This window comes from Ipomoea triloba, chromosome 3 (assembly GCF_003576645.1).
Source record: "Ipomoea triloba cultivar NCNSP0323 chromosome 3, ASM357664v1".
Classification (NCBI taxonomy): domain Eukaryota; kingdom Viridiplantae; phylum Streptophyta; class Magnoliopsida; order Solanales; family Convolvulaceae; genus Ipomoea; species Ipomoea triloba.
Window position 1 is genome coordinate 1,610,396 of NC_044918.1, and position 15,672 is coordinate 1,626,067.

Sequence of the window (15,672 nt, forward strand, 5' to 3'; positions counted from 1 at the left end):
TCATCAGTGATATATACTGTACACACCAAATGTAATTTTATTCGCTATTGTATTCCGTCTTTTCATCATTATGAAACTAATTTAGATTCACTTGGAGATGTGCCTGATAAGTTAGGATATCTTTTTATCATTATGAAACTAATTTAGATTCACCTCGAAATGTGCCTAATGGGTTAGGTACAAAAGATCCAATACCCACACTAATCCATATGGTTGACCTATGAACTCAACCCAAATGGTCGACTTAGGACCTTGTGACTCGAGACTTCTGAGAATGCATCTCTTCACTCCAGGGAAGTATGTAGTATGTCTAAAGATTTGGGTTAATTTAAGGAAACTACGTCATTCAGGGAATTGACGATTACTTAACCTTATATTTCATAGAATCAATTTGTAATTAATGACTCGATATTTGGGGGATTACTTTCATATTTTAGTTTGAACTCCATAATTAAGATTGTAGAGCTATATAAATACAATGAAAAAAAAGAGTTTATAAAGGGTACGGTGCGCTACTCTAGTACTCTCCACTCATAAAAAGGCAATAACATTTCCTAATTATTCAAAACACTTTCTAAGATTTTGATTGTGAATTTGTTTATGATTGATTTTGCTGACCAGCTATTGAATGTCTTAATTGTAAAATCAACCGTTCCTATAGAGTCTAACTCTTATTAATATTTCTACTTAGAGCTTTTTAAACTAGCACACTTATATTGTAATTGTATTAATAGTATATGCCAATTACTATGTAGTGTTGATAACACCTCTATTACTATTCCAGATTGGTGGTCATAGGATCGAACCCTGCTAATGAATGCATGATTCTTTAGATTGAAAAGAATTGAGAAAATATAAAACATATAATTGATTACAATAACTCGTATTGTACTTGATTAAAGATGAACACCCGTGTGATAACAATAAATATTTTCAAAGATACGAGTAACAACGGGGGAGAGAGGTTAAAGATGACGTGGCATGGTGGCCAGGAAGGATGAACGACGGTGCAGTTGCGATGGAAGTACAGGGAAGAGGGTGGGATACACCCAACAACCCGACATCAACTTACGTACACCGATCTGTGTTTGTTGGGATTCCATTGAATCCCCCCACAAAACACCCTTTCTGCATTTCTATGTTCTTAAACAATTCATTTCTTTCATTTTTATAATTCAATTTCAGATATATATTGCCCCCTTCATTACCTAAGCACATACCTAAAAATGGAAGTCTTAATTATTTGATTTGATAATTGATCCAAAATCTTCTATGGAGAGACAAAGATCTAATGAAGAAATAAATATGTAATTCAACTTTACGAAACACATTATTCAATTTGGTCAGAATTCCATCTAATAAAAATGAATTATGGTCAGTATGTTGCTTCAAGTCTATCAAACAAGTAACCGGCCAGCACACTTGAAGATGTGTGCTGATTGAGCATCATATATAAAAACATAAATATACAATTCAATTATCAGTTTAACTTTTTAGTTGAGATGGAATTAAGATTGACATTATTCAAAAAATACAAATTTAAATTTATTATTTAAAAGAATGCATAATTTCCAGTTAATTTATTTATAGAACTTTCAAGTGATAGTAGAGCTAGCGATGCATGCACGTGCAGCCAATTGGGTTGCAACTTGCAAGATGATTCGATCTTGAATGGTATATATGAGTTAGGCATGTCTGATCCTCATCAAGTCAAACCCTAGTTTAAATTAAGCACCCGCCAAATAATTAAACCACAACAATTAGATGGCATTATGCCCCAATCCGGCACCCAAATATTTCATTTCCTATTTTCCTCTAGCTAAACATATATAAAAGGTTTAAGTTGATCAGTTATGGACAACTTAGACGAATTTGTCTTATTGTAATCCTTTACCGGCTAGAGTTAATTTATTTAGTGCACAACTGCACATCATCGGATAGTAGCTGTCAGTTTCCCTTGTCACTCAAAAAAGTTAATGATGGATGAATAATGTCGTTACATGGTCGGAGAAGAATGCAATATATTGCCTTCATTTTTGTAGCTAGAGATAATAAACCCGAAGAGTTGTTGGGAATGAACATGGTCATCATTCTATAATAGTAATATGTTCATTGCTTCATAGGTTATCCATTAAGGTGGTGGGACTAATGCCATCTGCTATGTCTTATAATTCCTTTATCCGGTTGTTCCATAATAGAATAAGGTTGTCCACCAACTTGATCATTAATCACTTCATTTGCACTTTTATTTCTTCATCATTGATTCCCCCAAGGAAGGTTCCTCAGAAGGCTTAGGCCCGATGTTGTTCGTCTAGATTCATGTAGTTTTCTCGGGTTTTTTTCGTTCCAATGTATGAACAAAAAAAGGTTAAATTGATCTGATTTAAAACTCTGCTGCAGTGACATCATGTTCTGAACAATTCTATAAGCAATTACATTTGGTTTCCAGATGAGATGCCCCGAGCAAGATGTTTTCGAAATTCTGCCTGTCAAAGTACTTACAGAGATGGAAGAAGCCACAGGTTGAAGAGCGAGGAGCTGAATTCGAGAAACCAACACAAGATGGCCATGGCAGCAGACAGTTGGTATCGGTTGCACAAGAACGCGCTGCAGGAGGAGGCGCTGGAAGCGAGCAGGAAGTCTGCCACGCTTGCAGCCGAGCAGGATGCAGCGAGAGACATAAACGAGAGCACCTGTTATACAAATGCAATACATTCTTATGTTTTCAGTGTTCGTTTACAAATAAGGTGAATGATCGAGGTGCTTGCTTACCCAGTCTCCCAATACGAGGATGGATATCAGTCCCGGTTGTAGAGCTGGACGCCTGAAGAATATGCAGATCATGTCTGCAATTGCTAACGAGAGGCTCCATGGTACCAGTAAACCCATGATTGTCACCAAAAAGCTGCAATCATACAACGAAAATGCATGCCGATATTCTATTAGCATGTCTAGATAGAGTGATTTCTCAATACATAGTAAAATTTGACATTTCGAAATAATTCTATTTTACAATTTCCAGGGAACATCCTTGTCCCTTTGATACTATGGTTCCCACTTCCCAGCTATGCCATGCCCACCACCTGTGTGGCACGCAAAATTTGACATAATCTTACCACATCTCAGACATGCACTTACTACATCAAATAATTGAGACAACTGTGTTTTTGGCAATTTGGCAGTTAATGAATTTGGGAAGTTCGGAATAATTACAAAAAATGATAACAGTTACATCCAGCAAATACACATTGAAACATCTACAAGGGCTATTAGGAAGACGTTTTCTTCTACATTATTTGATGTTGCCGACTATCTAAATCATGGCTCTTTTTTCACTTACCAAGGAATTGAAAACTAGACTGTCAATCAAGTGGTAACTCTAAAAGTTCGGGCTGGGCTTCGTGTTATTGTTAGGGCATTGTTCAAGCCCCGGAAACAGTCTTATGAAAAGGAAATAAGGTCACGCATATCAGTTGCACAATGAGAAACAGACAGGGCAGTATGCACCTCGCCACATCTTTTACAATATCACACTATATAAAGTTCTTATACCAAAGAGTATGGACCAAATTCAGCCATATAAGAAGTAAAGAACGCAATTATGCATCAAGAAAAGACTAAACATAAAACCCGTTAACTGTCCTAAGTCATGGCGACTTATGCATCCATTGATATATAAATTTCTACGTTCTCAGTTATGCTTTCCTGAATGTAAACAACGCTTCCAATTATATGTTCGATCAGTAAGTTCACATTTGCAAACCCTCCCCTCTCATATTCAGTCCAAACATAACAAGAAAACGCAGATGGCACAACTTGCAAAAGTCTTGTTGGAAATTCGAGATTTCAGTCTTTCCTTTTTCTTTTAATAACTTTTTCCAACCATGAGATATGATCTTCCTATCTATAACCTCTGTCAACAGCTTTAAGCCTTTAAGGTTGTTACTTTCTCGTTTCCACTGTCCACTAAACACCAGCATTGATGCCATTTGTAAACAGAAAACACAGCTCCCTTTACAAAGACTCATTGTTTTGCTTGGTACAACAATATAATATATTAATACACCCATGCCTAACTGACCACTTCTCCCAATCTATTTTCTTGATTCCATCCTCTCACAAATGATAAAGACTAAGCTCTTTACTAGCCAAGTTGGTCAGGCTTAACCATAAGGTTACAAGTCAGAGCGGTTTATTCGCCTTTTTTTGGTTTGAGCCGATCAGGTATGAGTAATTTAGGCTGGTTTACCTCGTTGTGGTCCTTTATGCCTAGGATACAGGATATACTCCGTGCACACCCTCGATGACTGCGATTTCCCTAGTCACCCAGAGACTAAGCTCTCTGGCACACATGTTTCCCCACAACACAGGAAAAGCACAAAACTTTCAACTCTATTAGTCTATAAAACATTTAGTATAATCATCAAAAGTTAATCATTGTGATCCTAAAATCTACATATGTATGTTTGCAAGGCAGAAACCTGAAAACCCAAAAACATGATGGAACAAAAGAAGCTGATCAAACAAGCAAATTAAACACCCGGCCATCTCATCATCAAGAACAGGGAAAAACAAGGAAACCCAACCAAGAATTAGCTGAGAAATCAGAAAAAAAAATAAAATACCAGAAGGCAGTATAACTGTAGAACTCAACATCCAAGCACATGAAAATCAGAGACGCAATAGAGAAGATAGTCTGCCCCAATCTCAAAGCCAAACTAGCACTAGTTCCAAAAGCTCCCGGCACCTCATGATCCATGGCTGCTGCTGCTGCATGCCACAACACATACAGCCCCGTCTTGGCGGTGAAGATGATCTGGATTCCAAGCGTTGGGCGTTGCAATTCAATAGTCGGGTGGAAGGGGCGTGCCACGTAGCCCATCCCTCAGGAATTATGGAAAAATTGGGAATTTATTGAGACTGCTGTAACGGATTGTAATCTAATGCTACATACCCAGAACTCCATATGGTAGAACGCTGGTAACATTAAAAGAATTTCGAGCTGTTTTTAACTAGGACGGACGGACGGACATTAAATTGTCGGAAAGAAAGAACCGGTAAGAGAGAAATGAAATGGCGTCAACACTTCTTCCTCTGTCATTCTTCGTAATTCGTAAAAACACCAATAGCTGCTGATTAATAAGCAAATCTCATTTTGGTACTATAACTATTGAGCTATTAGCCTATTATTAAGGTGCTCTTAATTTCAATCAATGAATTTTAAAACTGTCAATTTAGTATTAATTTAGTATTGTAATTATTCAATATTTCTCAATTTCAAATAGGTAAAATAATGAGGGCAATTTAGTCTTTTTTCTCTCATTTTCTCTTTTTTCTTAGCGTCTCAAACCACCGCCGCCTCCACCGTTGCATTCTCAGTCCGTCAGGTTGAGCCCGTTTCTCCTCTTGCCGATAAATCCTTCCATTCTGCTTCGGTGATCGTAACTATTGGCTTTCATTGGTTCTGAATTTTAAGATTTGCATTTTGATTCTCTGGTGTTGCTTGATTTTTAATTGTGAAATTCGAGCAGTTTTCTCGAACTGCAGGATTAATTTATGGAAAATGAAAAAATTTCGGCGATAGATTGTTGATCACATCAGTCAGACCAGTGATCGAAGCATGTTTCAACGAGGAAGAAAGAGAATAAGAGGAGAAAAGACTAAATTACCCTCATTATTTCACCCATTAAATTTTTCTAGCTACTTTTCACTGACAATGTGGTCGAAATGACTGAAATTAAGAAAAATTGAATAGTTACAGTACTAAATTGGCAGTTTTAGAACTCGTGGACTGAAATTAACAACAGTCCAATAGTCATAGGACCAAAAGTGAAATTTATTCTTAATAAGCAAACTATAGAATAATCCTAATTTGTCAACTGTAAACTTAGTAATCATAATTTATAAGTTTACTCTAAATGAGTAATTTAAACTGATTTATTTATTGTAATTTGTTATCAACTAGGATCATAATGAAGAAAAAGAAGTAAATCAACCTAAGTTACTCATAGTTGATCAGCTCGAACTAGAAGACAAAGATTTAAACTCTCAAGTTTGTTACATCTGACTTAATGTTTTTTTTCTTGTTAAATATGTAATTTAAGTTACATCTTTTTTTTTTTTTCCCTGACGACAAGCGAAAAAATTTGTTACATGTTTTAAAGATATTTTGTTAAATTTTACTCATGCATAATGATCCATAAATTATACAGAAGAAATAAATTACATTAAAAAACATCATGTATTATGAAATCAACTAAAAATGTTTCCATAAGAATTGAACTCAAAAATCATGCTCCAACATTGAGAATTGAGATATAGTGGGGTCTACAATAGATTTGAGAAAGCTTGTTATACTTGGAGAAAAGCTATAAAACAAATGATCTTATTCGTTCTTCTGAGAAGTCTTCGAACGCTGAGCAACTAAACGCGAGTCAAGAATTATTTAACATCGTTGTGAAGCTTCTCCATGCACGCGAAGCTATCTACAAACCTCAAGTTCTTTAACGCGTGTATAAATTATGGGGATTTGTGGCGTGCCCGGCAACTGCTTGATAATATTCCTGACCCAGATTTGCGGTCGTGGACGGTACTGATTTCTGCTTACACTAAATGGGGTCGTCCGAGAGAAGCAATAGGAGTCTACGATGAACTTCGAAGCCGGAATGTTGATCCTGATCAGTTGGCGTTATTGTCTGTTGCCAAGGCTTGTGCTTCGGCAAGGGACCTAAGAAAGGCAAAAGAGATTTATGAAGATGTTGTTAGTTTGGGGTTTCAGTCTGAGCTGGTGGTTGGGAATGCGTTGATTGATATGTTTGGGAAGTGCAAATACTCTGAAGGGGCAAGAAAGGTTTTTGATGATTTAAGGGTGAAGGATGTCATTTCTTGGACTTGTATGTGTTCTTGCTATGTGAAATGTAGGCTTCCCAGAGAGGCTATCCAGGTTTTTTATGGGATGGTGTTGGGTGGGGTAAGGCCAAACTCAGTGACATTGTCATCTGTTCTTCCAGCCTGTTCAGATTTGAAGTATTTGCGTTTGGGCAGAGAGATTCATGGACATGTTATCAGGAATGGAATGGAAGATAATGTGTTTGTAAGCAGTGCACTTGTTGACATGTATGCTAGTTGTTCAAGCATCAAGAAAGCAGAATTGGTATTCCTCAACATGCCCAGCCCCAGGCGTGATGTTGTGCTATGGAATGTAGTCCTGTCAGCTTACTTCTCACATGGGGAATGTGAGAAGGCTCTTAGTATGTTTGATCATATGAGAAATGAACTTGTGAAGCTGAATCATGATTCCTGGAATGCTGTTATTGGCGGGTGTGCACAAAGTGGTCGAACAGAACAAGCGCTTGCATTACTTGCTGAAATGCAGCACTCTGGGACCAAACCGAATTTAATCACCATTAACAGCATCTTGCCTGCTTGTACACATCTAGAAAGCCTGAGAGCAGGAAAGGAGATTCATGGTTTTGTGTTTCGACATGGGTTTTCAATGGACATCACTGTTGCCACTGCTCTGCTATTCTTGTATGCAAAATGTGGCGTTTTGGAACTGTCAAGCAGAGTTTTCAACTTGATACCAAGAAAGGACACTATTGCTTGGAACACAATGATTTTTGCAAACTCAATGCATGGAAATGGAGAGGAAACCTTGTTTCTTTTCAATGAAATGCTAAGCTCTGGGCTACAGCCAAACGCCATGACTTTTACAGCTGTACTATCTGGTTGTAGCCACTCACAGTTAGTTGATGAAGGTTTGATGATCTTTCATCTAATGACCAAGGATCATGGAGTTCAACCTGAAGCAGAACACTATTCATGTGTGGTTGATGTTCTAAGCCGTGCAGGTCGTCTGGAAGAGGCATATCGCTTCATCCAAGAGATGCCTATAGAACCAAGTGCAAGTGCCTGGGGAGCATTACTTGCTGCATGCAAGGTGTATAATAATGTTGATTTGGGGCGAATTGCTGCAAATCAACTCTTTGACGTTGAACCGCAAAACCCTGGAAACTATGTTATGTTATCAAACATCTTTGAAGCTTCCAAGCTACGGGAAGAAGCATCAAAAACCAGGGAACTGATGAGAGCTAGAGGAATTACAAAATTGCCAGGGTGTAGTTGGCTTCAAGTGAAAAATAAGACTTACTCGTTCGTTGCTGGTGATAAAAGCAATGCCCAGAGTGATGAAATTTACAATTTTTTGGACGAAATTTGTGAGGAGATGAGAGTGGCAGGGCAGTTACCAAATACTGATTTTGTACTTCAAGATCTTGATACAGAGGAGAAGGAATACAGTCTATGCAATCACAGTGAGAAGCTTGCTGTTGCTTTTGGGATTCTCAATTTGAATGGTGCATCAACTCTTACTGTCTTTAAGAACTTGAGAATATGTGGGGACTGCCATAATGTTATCAAATTTATAGCAAAAACTGTTGGGGTGCGAATCATTGTGCGAGATTCCTTAAGGTTTCATCACTTTAAGGATGGCTTGTGTTCCTGCAAGGATTTCTGGTGAAGCGATACAGCTACCCAGTGTAATGCAACCTTTTGAGGTATATTCTCTTTCATTTTGTTCAGGTGAAAATCATAAAGAAAATTTCCTTTAAATTACAGTTATTACTCCCTTTCTCATTCTTCATCACCACTTGGTTCACATGCATTATTTAGAGCACCTTTTAAGACTGTCTGGATAGTAACCTGATTTATATGGGAAGCTATTGAAAAACCATAATGCAAAAGAATAATTTTATCAATGTTATATTAAGTGTTATTTCAATTTGGAAGTAAAAGTTTCTTGTGGGTTCTCGCCATCACACATGCTTGATTAACAGCTTTTTTAGTTTTTGTTTTGATTCAATACAAAATCTAAACAAATTATGGGCTAAATTATTTCCTTTGAAATGGATTTTGTAAGCCTATTCTACTTTACCCTCTCCCATAATCCATGTTAATAAAAAAAAGTTGAGTTTCACTTTAGGGTTGCTTTCAACTCCCTCATTTTGTTTTCTAGATCAAAGTGTTCATTATCAGCAACACCTCATGATTTAGAATATTTGCATCTTTCTGTTATATTCTAGGGCTGAGTAACTGCAATACTTGGTATACAGGCAAGGGAATCATATTTCAAGTCTTCTCTAATGGATCACAGAAAATTTGATACAAGAAACCTCAAGACAAGAAATTGATACATCGATATTTAAAATATTTATGACTCAAGTTGGGCATACCAGATCCCTTGGATTTTCACTTCCTTGGGAGCCTTTGCCCCCAAATCAGTATCAGATGGCTGAACGCTCTCGAACACTCCAATCACCTCTCCGGTCTCTGGCTTGCTCTGGGTAACACTCAAGGTAATCTTTCCTGTTGAAGATGAAGCATTTTTGACATTCTCCTTCTCGAGTTCCTCCTCGTCTCCTCTCCCACCAGCAGGCAATGCAACTGCATTGTCATAACCAGTAGATCCACCTCTTCCCTTTGGGTCAAGGAAAGATGAACCCCTGTATGATGGCACTAGAAACTCTCCACTAAAGCTGGATGGCTTTCCAGTGGCAACAAGCTGCTTGATGGTAAAGAGAAAGGGCACACGCTCACCGCCAGGAAGTTGAACTGTTACAGCAGCATAGTCGATCCCATCCTTTTCCTCAAACTTAACTGTGCCATCAGGCGAGACTTCAAAGGGTCCCTCGATCTCATCCAGGGTGTATGTCAAACGGGTCATCAGCTTGGTGTTTTGGAATTCTGGCGGGGCATTCTTGCTCACACCCTCAGCCTTCACAGTGAATGATGTTGGCTCTAAACAGAACTTCTTCGCATTGTATTTGCCTGGCTTGAACGCAAAGCTGTCAACACCCCCTTCAATCGTCGGGCACTGGTTAGCAGTTCCAGATCCCTTCACTTCCAAGTAAGTCTTGCTCTGGATCTCATCGAATGTTAGCCGTTTTGGAACTCCTTCAGCATTTGCTCCCTGTATATCCAATAACTCATCCAAATTCATACTAAAACAAGGGGAAAGCAAGATAAGAGAGTGCATATATAACTTTGATGATAACATTCATACCCTTATAGAAAGGACAACATTCATCAATCCCAGAATTACAATTGGATGTAATTAGCATAATCAAGAATAGACTAAGGTCTAGAGGTTTCATCAACAGTTTCCAGTAATCATACTATTCTTGAAAGGTATGCTGTTTGCCTGTTTTCTAATTCAGACAATGAGATATAGAATTACTCTGTGCATTATTCAAACTGATCAAACAATCATTGGCATAGATCCATAGCTATATACTATTTTTTTTTGAATGCTATTGACTCTATTACATTGTAGTATCTGTTGATCTATACTTTCTCAACCTATTGAAGCACAAAGAGTCAACAACACTTTCAGCTTGATCTCATGACCTCCCATATGGGAGGTCACTACATGCCATCTGAGCACAAAGTGCTTGGCATAGCTATATACTATATTACAGTAACTCTACATGAAAATAACATTCCAATACTTATTCTATACAGGTTATGAAGAAGTTATAGCAAAGGTGAAAGTTAGAACATACTGAGACAACAAGGGCAGAAGTGGCAAGAGCAAAGCCAGCAACTTTGGCAGCATCAGAGCACCTCTGAGCCAAGTCCTTGAGATCAGCCTGCAGGGAGCAAGTGAGCCTGGAAGTGCCCGGTTCGACGCCAAAGGCTTTGCTGACACTCAGAGCAGACCTCAACTGGTTAGTGCTTCTTCCTTGAACACCAACCTTGGCTGGTTGCATAAGAGTTGCAGCTGCTTGTAGTGAGGCTGCCATTGTTTTTTTTGTGGTTTTGATCAGATCAGTGTTTTCCCAAGTATGTGTGTGTTTCTTTCTTCTTATTAGAAAGTAGGAAGTGGGAGTGGGTTGTGCGGGGAAATTGGTGGCTTTGATGTGAGTAGGATAAGATATGGGGATAAGGTGTTCTTTCGTTGGTTGGTCTGGCTGATGCCCTCTTGGCTTGGCATGTTGCCACGTGGCAAACTTAATGTTAAGGATAAAGATACTCCCTACTGAAATCTGACCAGGGAATTCATGGACAACCACAAGGAAAACAACAGAAAGACATGATTTTTGAACATTGTATATATATCATTTTCTTATTCTGGTGGGTAGTAATGTATATGACATTGATGAATATTTATCAATTATAAAGAATTGTGTAGGAAATTTGAATTTGATCAATAGAACTGATATGGTGTATTAGGGGCGCAAAAGCTTAAGTTTTTAAAGATCAAACAAAATGTTGTTATTTCTTTTTTTGTAATACTTAATCTCTACTCGAGTTTGTAACCACATAATTCTTTTGACTTGACTCAATTAATCTCTACTCAAGTTTTTAACCACATTCCTTTGATTTGACTCAATTTGAGAAGGTCAATTACTTTGATTAGTTTATATCCGTGTCATTTAACTCTTTGCTAATTAGAGTATGTTCACTAGAGCTCAATTTTGGTTCAATTTGAAAAAGTTAACTATAGACTAGCTTATCTCCTTGTGAACTTTTATCAATTAGGATTCAATTTATTGCTAATTTAATAAAAACTCCTTTGCCAATTGAGGTTTAACATTTTCTAACAAAAAGTAGATCATAGCCAAAAAAAAAAAAAAAAACATATTTGTAATATATTATAAATACATAATTCGTGTACTGAATGTACATTATATAAAATAATGTACTTTCAATATTTATATAATATCTTTTTAAATACAATGTATATAACAAAAATACATTATTTATGTACCAAATGTTCATTGTTTGATCTGTGAACCAAATGATTGTAACGACACAAACTAGGTAAAACCAATTACCCACCGACCCTTTAGCATTATCACAAGTCCATCAATAAGAATTATTTAGGTTAAAATTTAATCAATATGATCAATAATAATTTATTTTCTTCTTCAAGTTTAAAATACTCCGTATCAGTTAGTACTCCATTGTTATAGTCTTTTTAAAATGATAGCCATTTTCTTTGAGAATTAAAACTAAATCCAAAATTATTAATTTTCAAAAATAAAAGTACAATCTTTTAGTCTGGGAATCTCCGAATAACAATCTAAAAAATCAGAAAACAAAAAATTATCAAAAAAGATCATAACTTTAATGTTTAATAGCATTAGAAATATGCATAATCATCTCAACTTCATTGGAAGGATCCATCTGACAGAGAGTGTTGGATTCTCACTACTCACTAGTGACCAGAAGACAAAAACGTACGATTAACATTATAAGTGGCTCAAAAGTGCTTGAAAACAATCAGAGTTACCCCTCAAACATGAGAGGCTTCTCAATCAATGTAAACAATATTTCTCATCATTGCCACCATTATTCTGATGCTATAAATATTATTAAACATTCAAGAAATTGGGGGAAAAAAGTGAATAAAAAAGGGTATAAATCAGTAAAGAAAATGGGGTCTGTTGGGGCGGCGGAGGGGTGGTTGTTCTTCCCAGACTCACCACCCAATCATTTGATTGGGTCATTGAAATCCAAGAAAAGAATCAAGAAAAATATTTAAGTGAAGAAATGATAAAGAGGAAATAATGATTGCTAATAATAATAGAATAATAGAAAATTGATCGGTCATTGAGTACCTGCAGCTAATAGTGTTAAGCAATGAGGGGAGTTGCAGAAGGAGAAACTAAACGGCTCCCACTACTTATAGCCCTCAGTAATCGCTTTCTCCGTTTTAGGGTTTTACCATGCCTGCAATTCTGCAAATACACCTTGGGTTTTCGTTGGTTGGGCTTCACAGAGAAGCCCAATTTTCACTTCTGGGCCGTGGTAATCTTCTTCATTTTCAGCACCACAGGGCTTGATTGATTAGTAAATTTTTGAATTAGAAAATTGAGTGTATTTTGGAAGTCGGATGAGTTCGGCTGTGAGTTGATCATGATAAAAGTTTTTAATGTAGTGTTGGATTATAGTGGTTTTACTCAATTTGATCCTAAATGACTTTTTGTGTTCAATTTAATTTTTGATTTTGATGGTTTTACACAATTTATTCTGTTAGTTGACTATTAGAAATATGGTCATAATGGTAATTTCTCACCCTTCATCTCATTTGGAATGGATCCTTCGGCAAATCTTTGTACTCAAATAAAACTCTAAATAAATAAATACAGAATAAATAAATATTTGGGTACGCTTTGAAGAGTGAGTGTTAGGTATGTTGGAACAAGTGAATGGTGTGTTGAGTTCCTTTGGAATCTAAATCCCTTTCTTGATAAAGATTCTACATGAAGATGGCACAATGAATAATATACTAACCAAGCAAACCATTCCAGATTCCAGTAGATTCAATATGACAACCTAGTACTAAATGACAAACTCACCAACTTAACAAATCATCAGACAAAGTCCATGATGAATGTACACAATCCAAGTTTTGCTTTCATCACAACCCAGAAACAATTCTGGAATCTAGAAAGAGCTAATGGCAAACCATTGTCCAAATCCACTAATTCAGTGAACAAAATGAAGAACCAGAGACCAGATTGGATACACCAACAAGAGGATGATGCCTACTGTGTTCGATATACCGTGGCTTTGAGTGAAGGAATTGCGGAATCCCCCAGACGCCCGGATGTGTTCTTGGAGCAGATAACAGCCGATCACGAGACATATTGCTGTTCCAATCCAGCTCTCTCTTATCGTGTAAGCGAAGAAGTTGGGAGAAACCACGAGAAGTAGGATTAGCGAGCCAGGCATTTCCAACCAGTCTGCATTATGCAAGAAACAGTCGATTAATTACCACAACAACGGTGCAAATACAGTTTATACACTTCGCCATTGCAGATTCACTTACCTGGGAAATGTCGGGGGAAGAACAGTCTTAGCACGACTGCTACGAGAGCAATCCATTTCCCAACTTCGCCCCTGTATCGTAGAATATAAACTGGTTGATAATCTTGTTATTGTAACAATTAAGCAGGGGACAAATTGAGATGTTCACCTTAAAAAGTCAAATAACACATCGGGAAAACTTAAGAAGATGTAAGGGATTAGAAGCGCGGTCAGCATGTTCGTTTTCCAGTTTGTCCGGTCCAGTATGAGCAAATAACTGCAGTCAATATGTGAACAGCTGTCAGCATAGAATCTCACTAGGAAACTTTGAAAGTTAGAAACAATAATTGATTTCACAGAATCATTTTTACCCCGTCCTAGTTTATGAATTTATTCATGTTGTTCTACCTAAAACTCTTGATGTTGCCTAACAATGTGTGTAAAAGTGCAACTTCTAAAAGATTTCAGAAAGCTAAGAGAGAGAGAGAGTAAAGGCTTAATTATAATGTGTGTGCCTGCAGAAAAACCCCTAAAGTTTAACTACAAATACAAGCTTTCTATGGCTTGATGATTATATAAGATTTCGAAGAGCACGAAGATATCAAGGAAGCAATGCCAACCAAGTTGGCTACTTGATGATTACACAAAAGAAACTACTAATACAATTTTTCCTCAAACATCTATTTACCCTTTTTTGTGCACATCATTGCCTGATTCAGATCTCCAAAAGTAGACTAAGAATTCACTCATATAAAGCTCAAGTGGAATCCCCAATCTAGAACACAGTGTTGTTTATATTCACACCATTAAAACCCAGGAGAGGATGGGCAATCCCAGCCAAGTTGGTTAGGCAGTTAACTTGGTAACCACACACCAATGTTACAAGTTCGACTCCCAACAGGAACAGGCTATTGACCTTCTTGGTTTAAATCATTCAGCTAAGGACCACCTAGCCAGGTTTTCCTAAATGCACACTATTGGATCCAATAGTGACTGCGGTTTTTACTAGTCATTCGTATTCATTCCTCAGGACTTTCCTATAAAGGATAGCACTGCAGTCTCCAGAATTCCATTCAGCAGGGCTATTCTTTCCCTCGGAATGCCACTATTTCTTCTACAAGAGACACTAATGAAAAGTCTATTTCTGATTAAGCTAAATCACCAATGGTAATGTAGACAAAGGGATTTGATCCAACACAAAAAGGGAAAGCCAGAAAAGGCATTATTGTCTGTTTCTTGTACAATTATAAACAATGACCAAATCCAATTGAGAAGTCAATACACATTATTTTAACAAATCTCTCAAACAAAGGACTAACAGAAAGCAAAAAAGAAATGTTTTTTCCCCTCTATTTTATAATAAAAGGCAGATCAAAGATCAAAAGCTGAAATTTCATTTCACATCAATCAACCGCTGGAAAAATGGGTAGATTCTTGGGATCGTTTGGTGATTAAAAAAGATTAAAAATTGAAACTTTTCCGAATAAGAATCGAATATGGGCAGGTGAGAAAGTGAAAGAGGAAGTTACATGGCGGCAAAAGAGGCGACCCATTTGAGAAAAGAAGTGCCGAAGCCGAGACCGCCGAGCTTGGCGGCGTGTTTAAAGAGGTTGTTGGCGGCGTTCTTGAGGTCTCGGAGGTCGGCATTGATGAGTTCCTCGCCGGAAACTTCATCGGTCTTCATAGCCAAGTAATCCATTCTCCCCATTTCTCTTCTCCCACAGATCTGAGCTGCTTATTCTGTCCACAAAACCGCAGAGATCAATACCGCTAGTCCTTGTAGTATACCAGTGGATTGGATATAGTCTGGCAATTGGGTTTCTGTAATTATGACGATGAAGATGTCGATGGAGTTGACAA

The 15,672-nt window shown here is 37.3% G+C and overlaps 4 protein-coding genes across 4 annotated transcripts; 1 reads left to right on the plus strand and 3 right to left on the minus strand.

The window, feature by feature from the left end:
• Positions 1-2,350: 2,350 nt before the first annotated feature.
• On the minus strand, positions 2,351-5,099 carry LOC116012578 (CASP-like protein 5C3). Its single transcript, XM_031252150.1, has 3 exons — positions 4,626-5,099; positions 2,773-2,905; positions 2,351-2,693 (listed from the first exon to the last, which is right to left on the minus strand). The coding sequence occupies exons 1-3, from the start codon at positions 4,880-4,882 to the stop codon at positions 2,499-2,501; spliced, it is 585 nt and encodes a 194-aa protein (XP_031108010.1). The 5' UTR covers positions 4,883-5,099; the 3' UTR covers positions 2,351-2,498.
• Positions 5,100-6,348: 1,249 nt separating this feature from the next.
• Positions 6,349-8,819, plus strand: LOC116012706 (pentatricopeptide repeat-containing protein At1g20230-like). Its single transcript, XM_031252348.1, has one exon. The coding sequence runs from the start codon at positions 6,470-6,472 to the stop codon at positions 8,516-8,518; it is 2,049 nt and encodes a 682-aa protein (XP_031108208.1). The 5' UTR covers positions 6,349-6,469; the 3' UTR covers positions 8,519-8,819.
• A 264-nt stretch (positions 8,820-9,083) lies between these two features.
• On the minus strand, positions 9,084-10,868 carry LOC116012707 (oxygen-evolving enhancer protein 1, chloroplastic). The gene is made up of 2 exons (XM_031252349.1): positions 10,560-10,868; positions 9,084-9,967 (listed from the first exon to the last, which is right to left on the minus strand). Exons 1-2 carry the CDS (start codon positions 10,797-10,799, stop codon positions 9,209-9,211), a joined length of 999 nt encoding a protein of 332 aa, XP_031108209.1. The 5' UTR covers positions 10,800-10,868; the 3' UTR covers positions 9,084-9,208.
• A 2,346-nt stretch (positions 10,869-13,214) lies between these two features.
• LOC116014524 (cold-regulated 413 plasma membrane protein 2) lies at positions 13,215-15,620 on the minus strand. The gene is made up of 4 exons (XM_031254597.1): positions 15,342-15,620; positions 13,982-14,089; positions 13,835-13,905; positions 13,215-13,748 (listed from the first exon to the last, which is right to left on the minus strand). Exons 1-4 carry the CDS (start codon positions 15,518-15,520, stop codon positions 13,492-13,494), a joined length of 615 nt encoding a protein of 204 aa, XP_031110457.1. The 5' UTR covers positions 15,521-15,620; the 3' UTR covers positions 13,215-13,491.
• Positions 15,621-15,672: the final 52 nt, after the last annotated feature.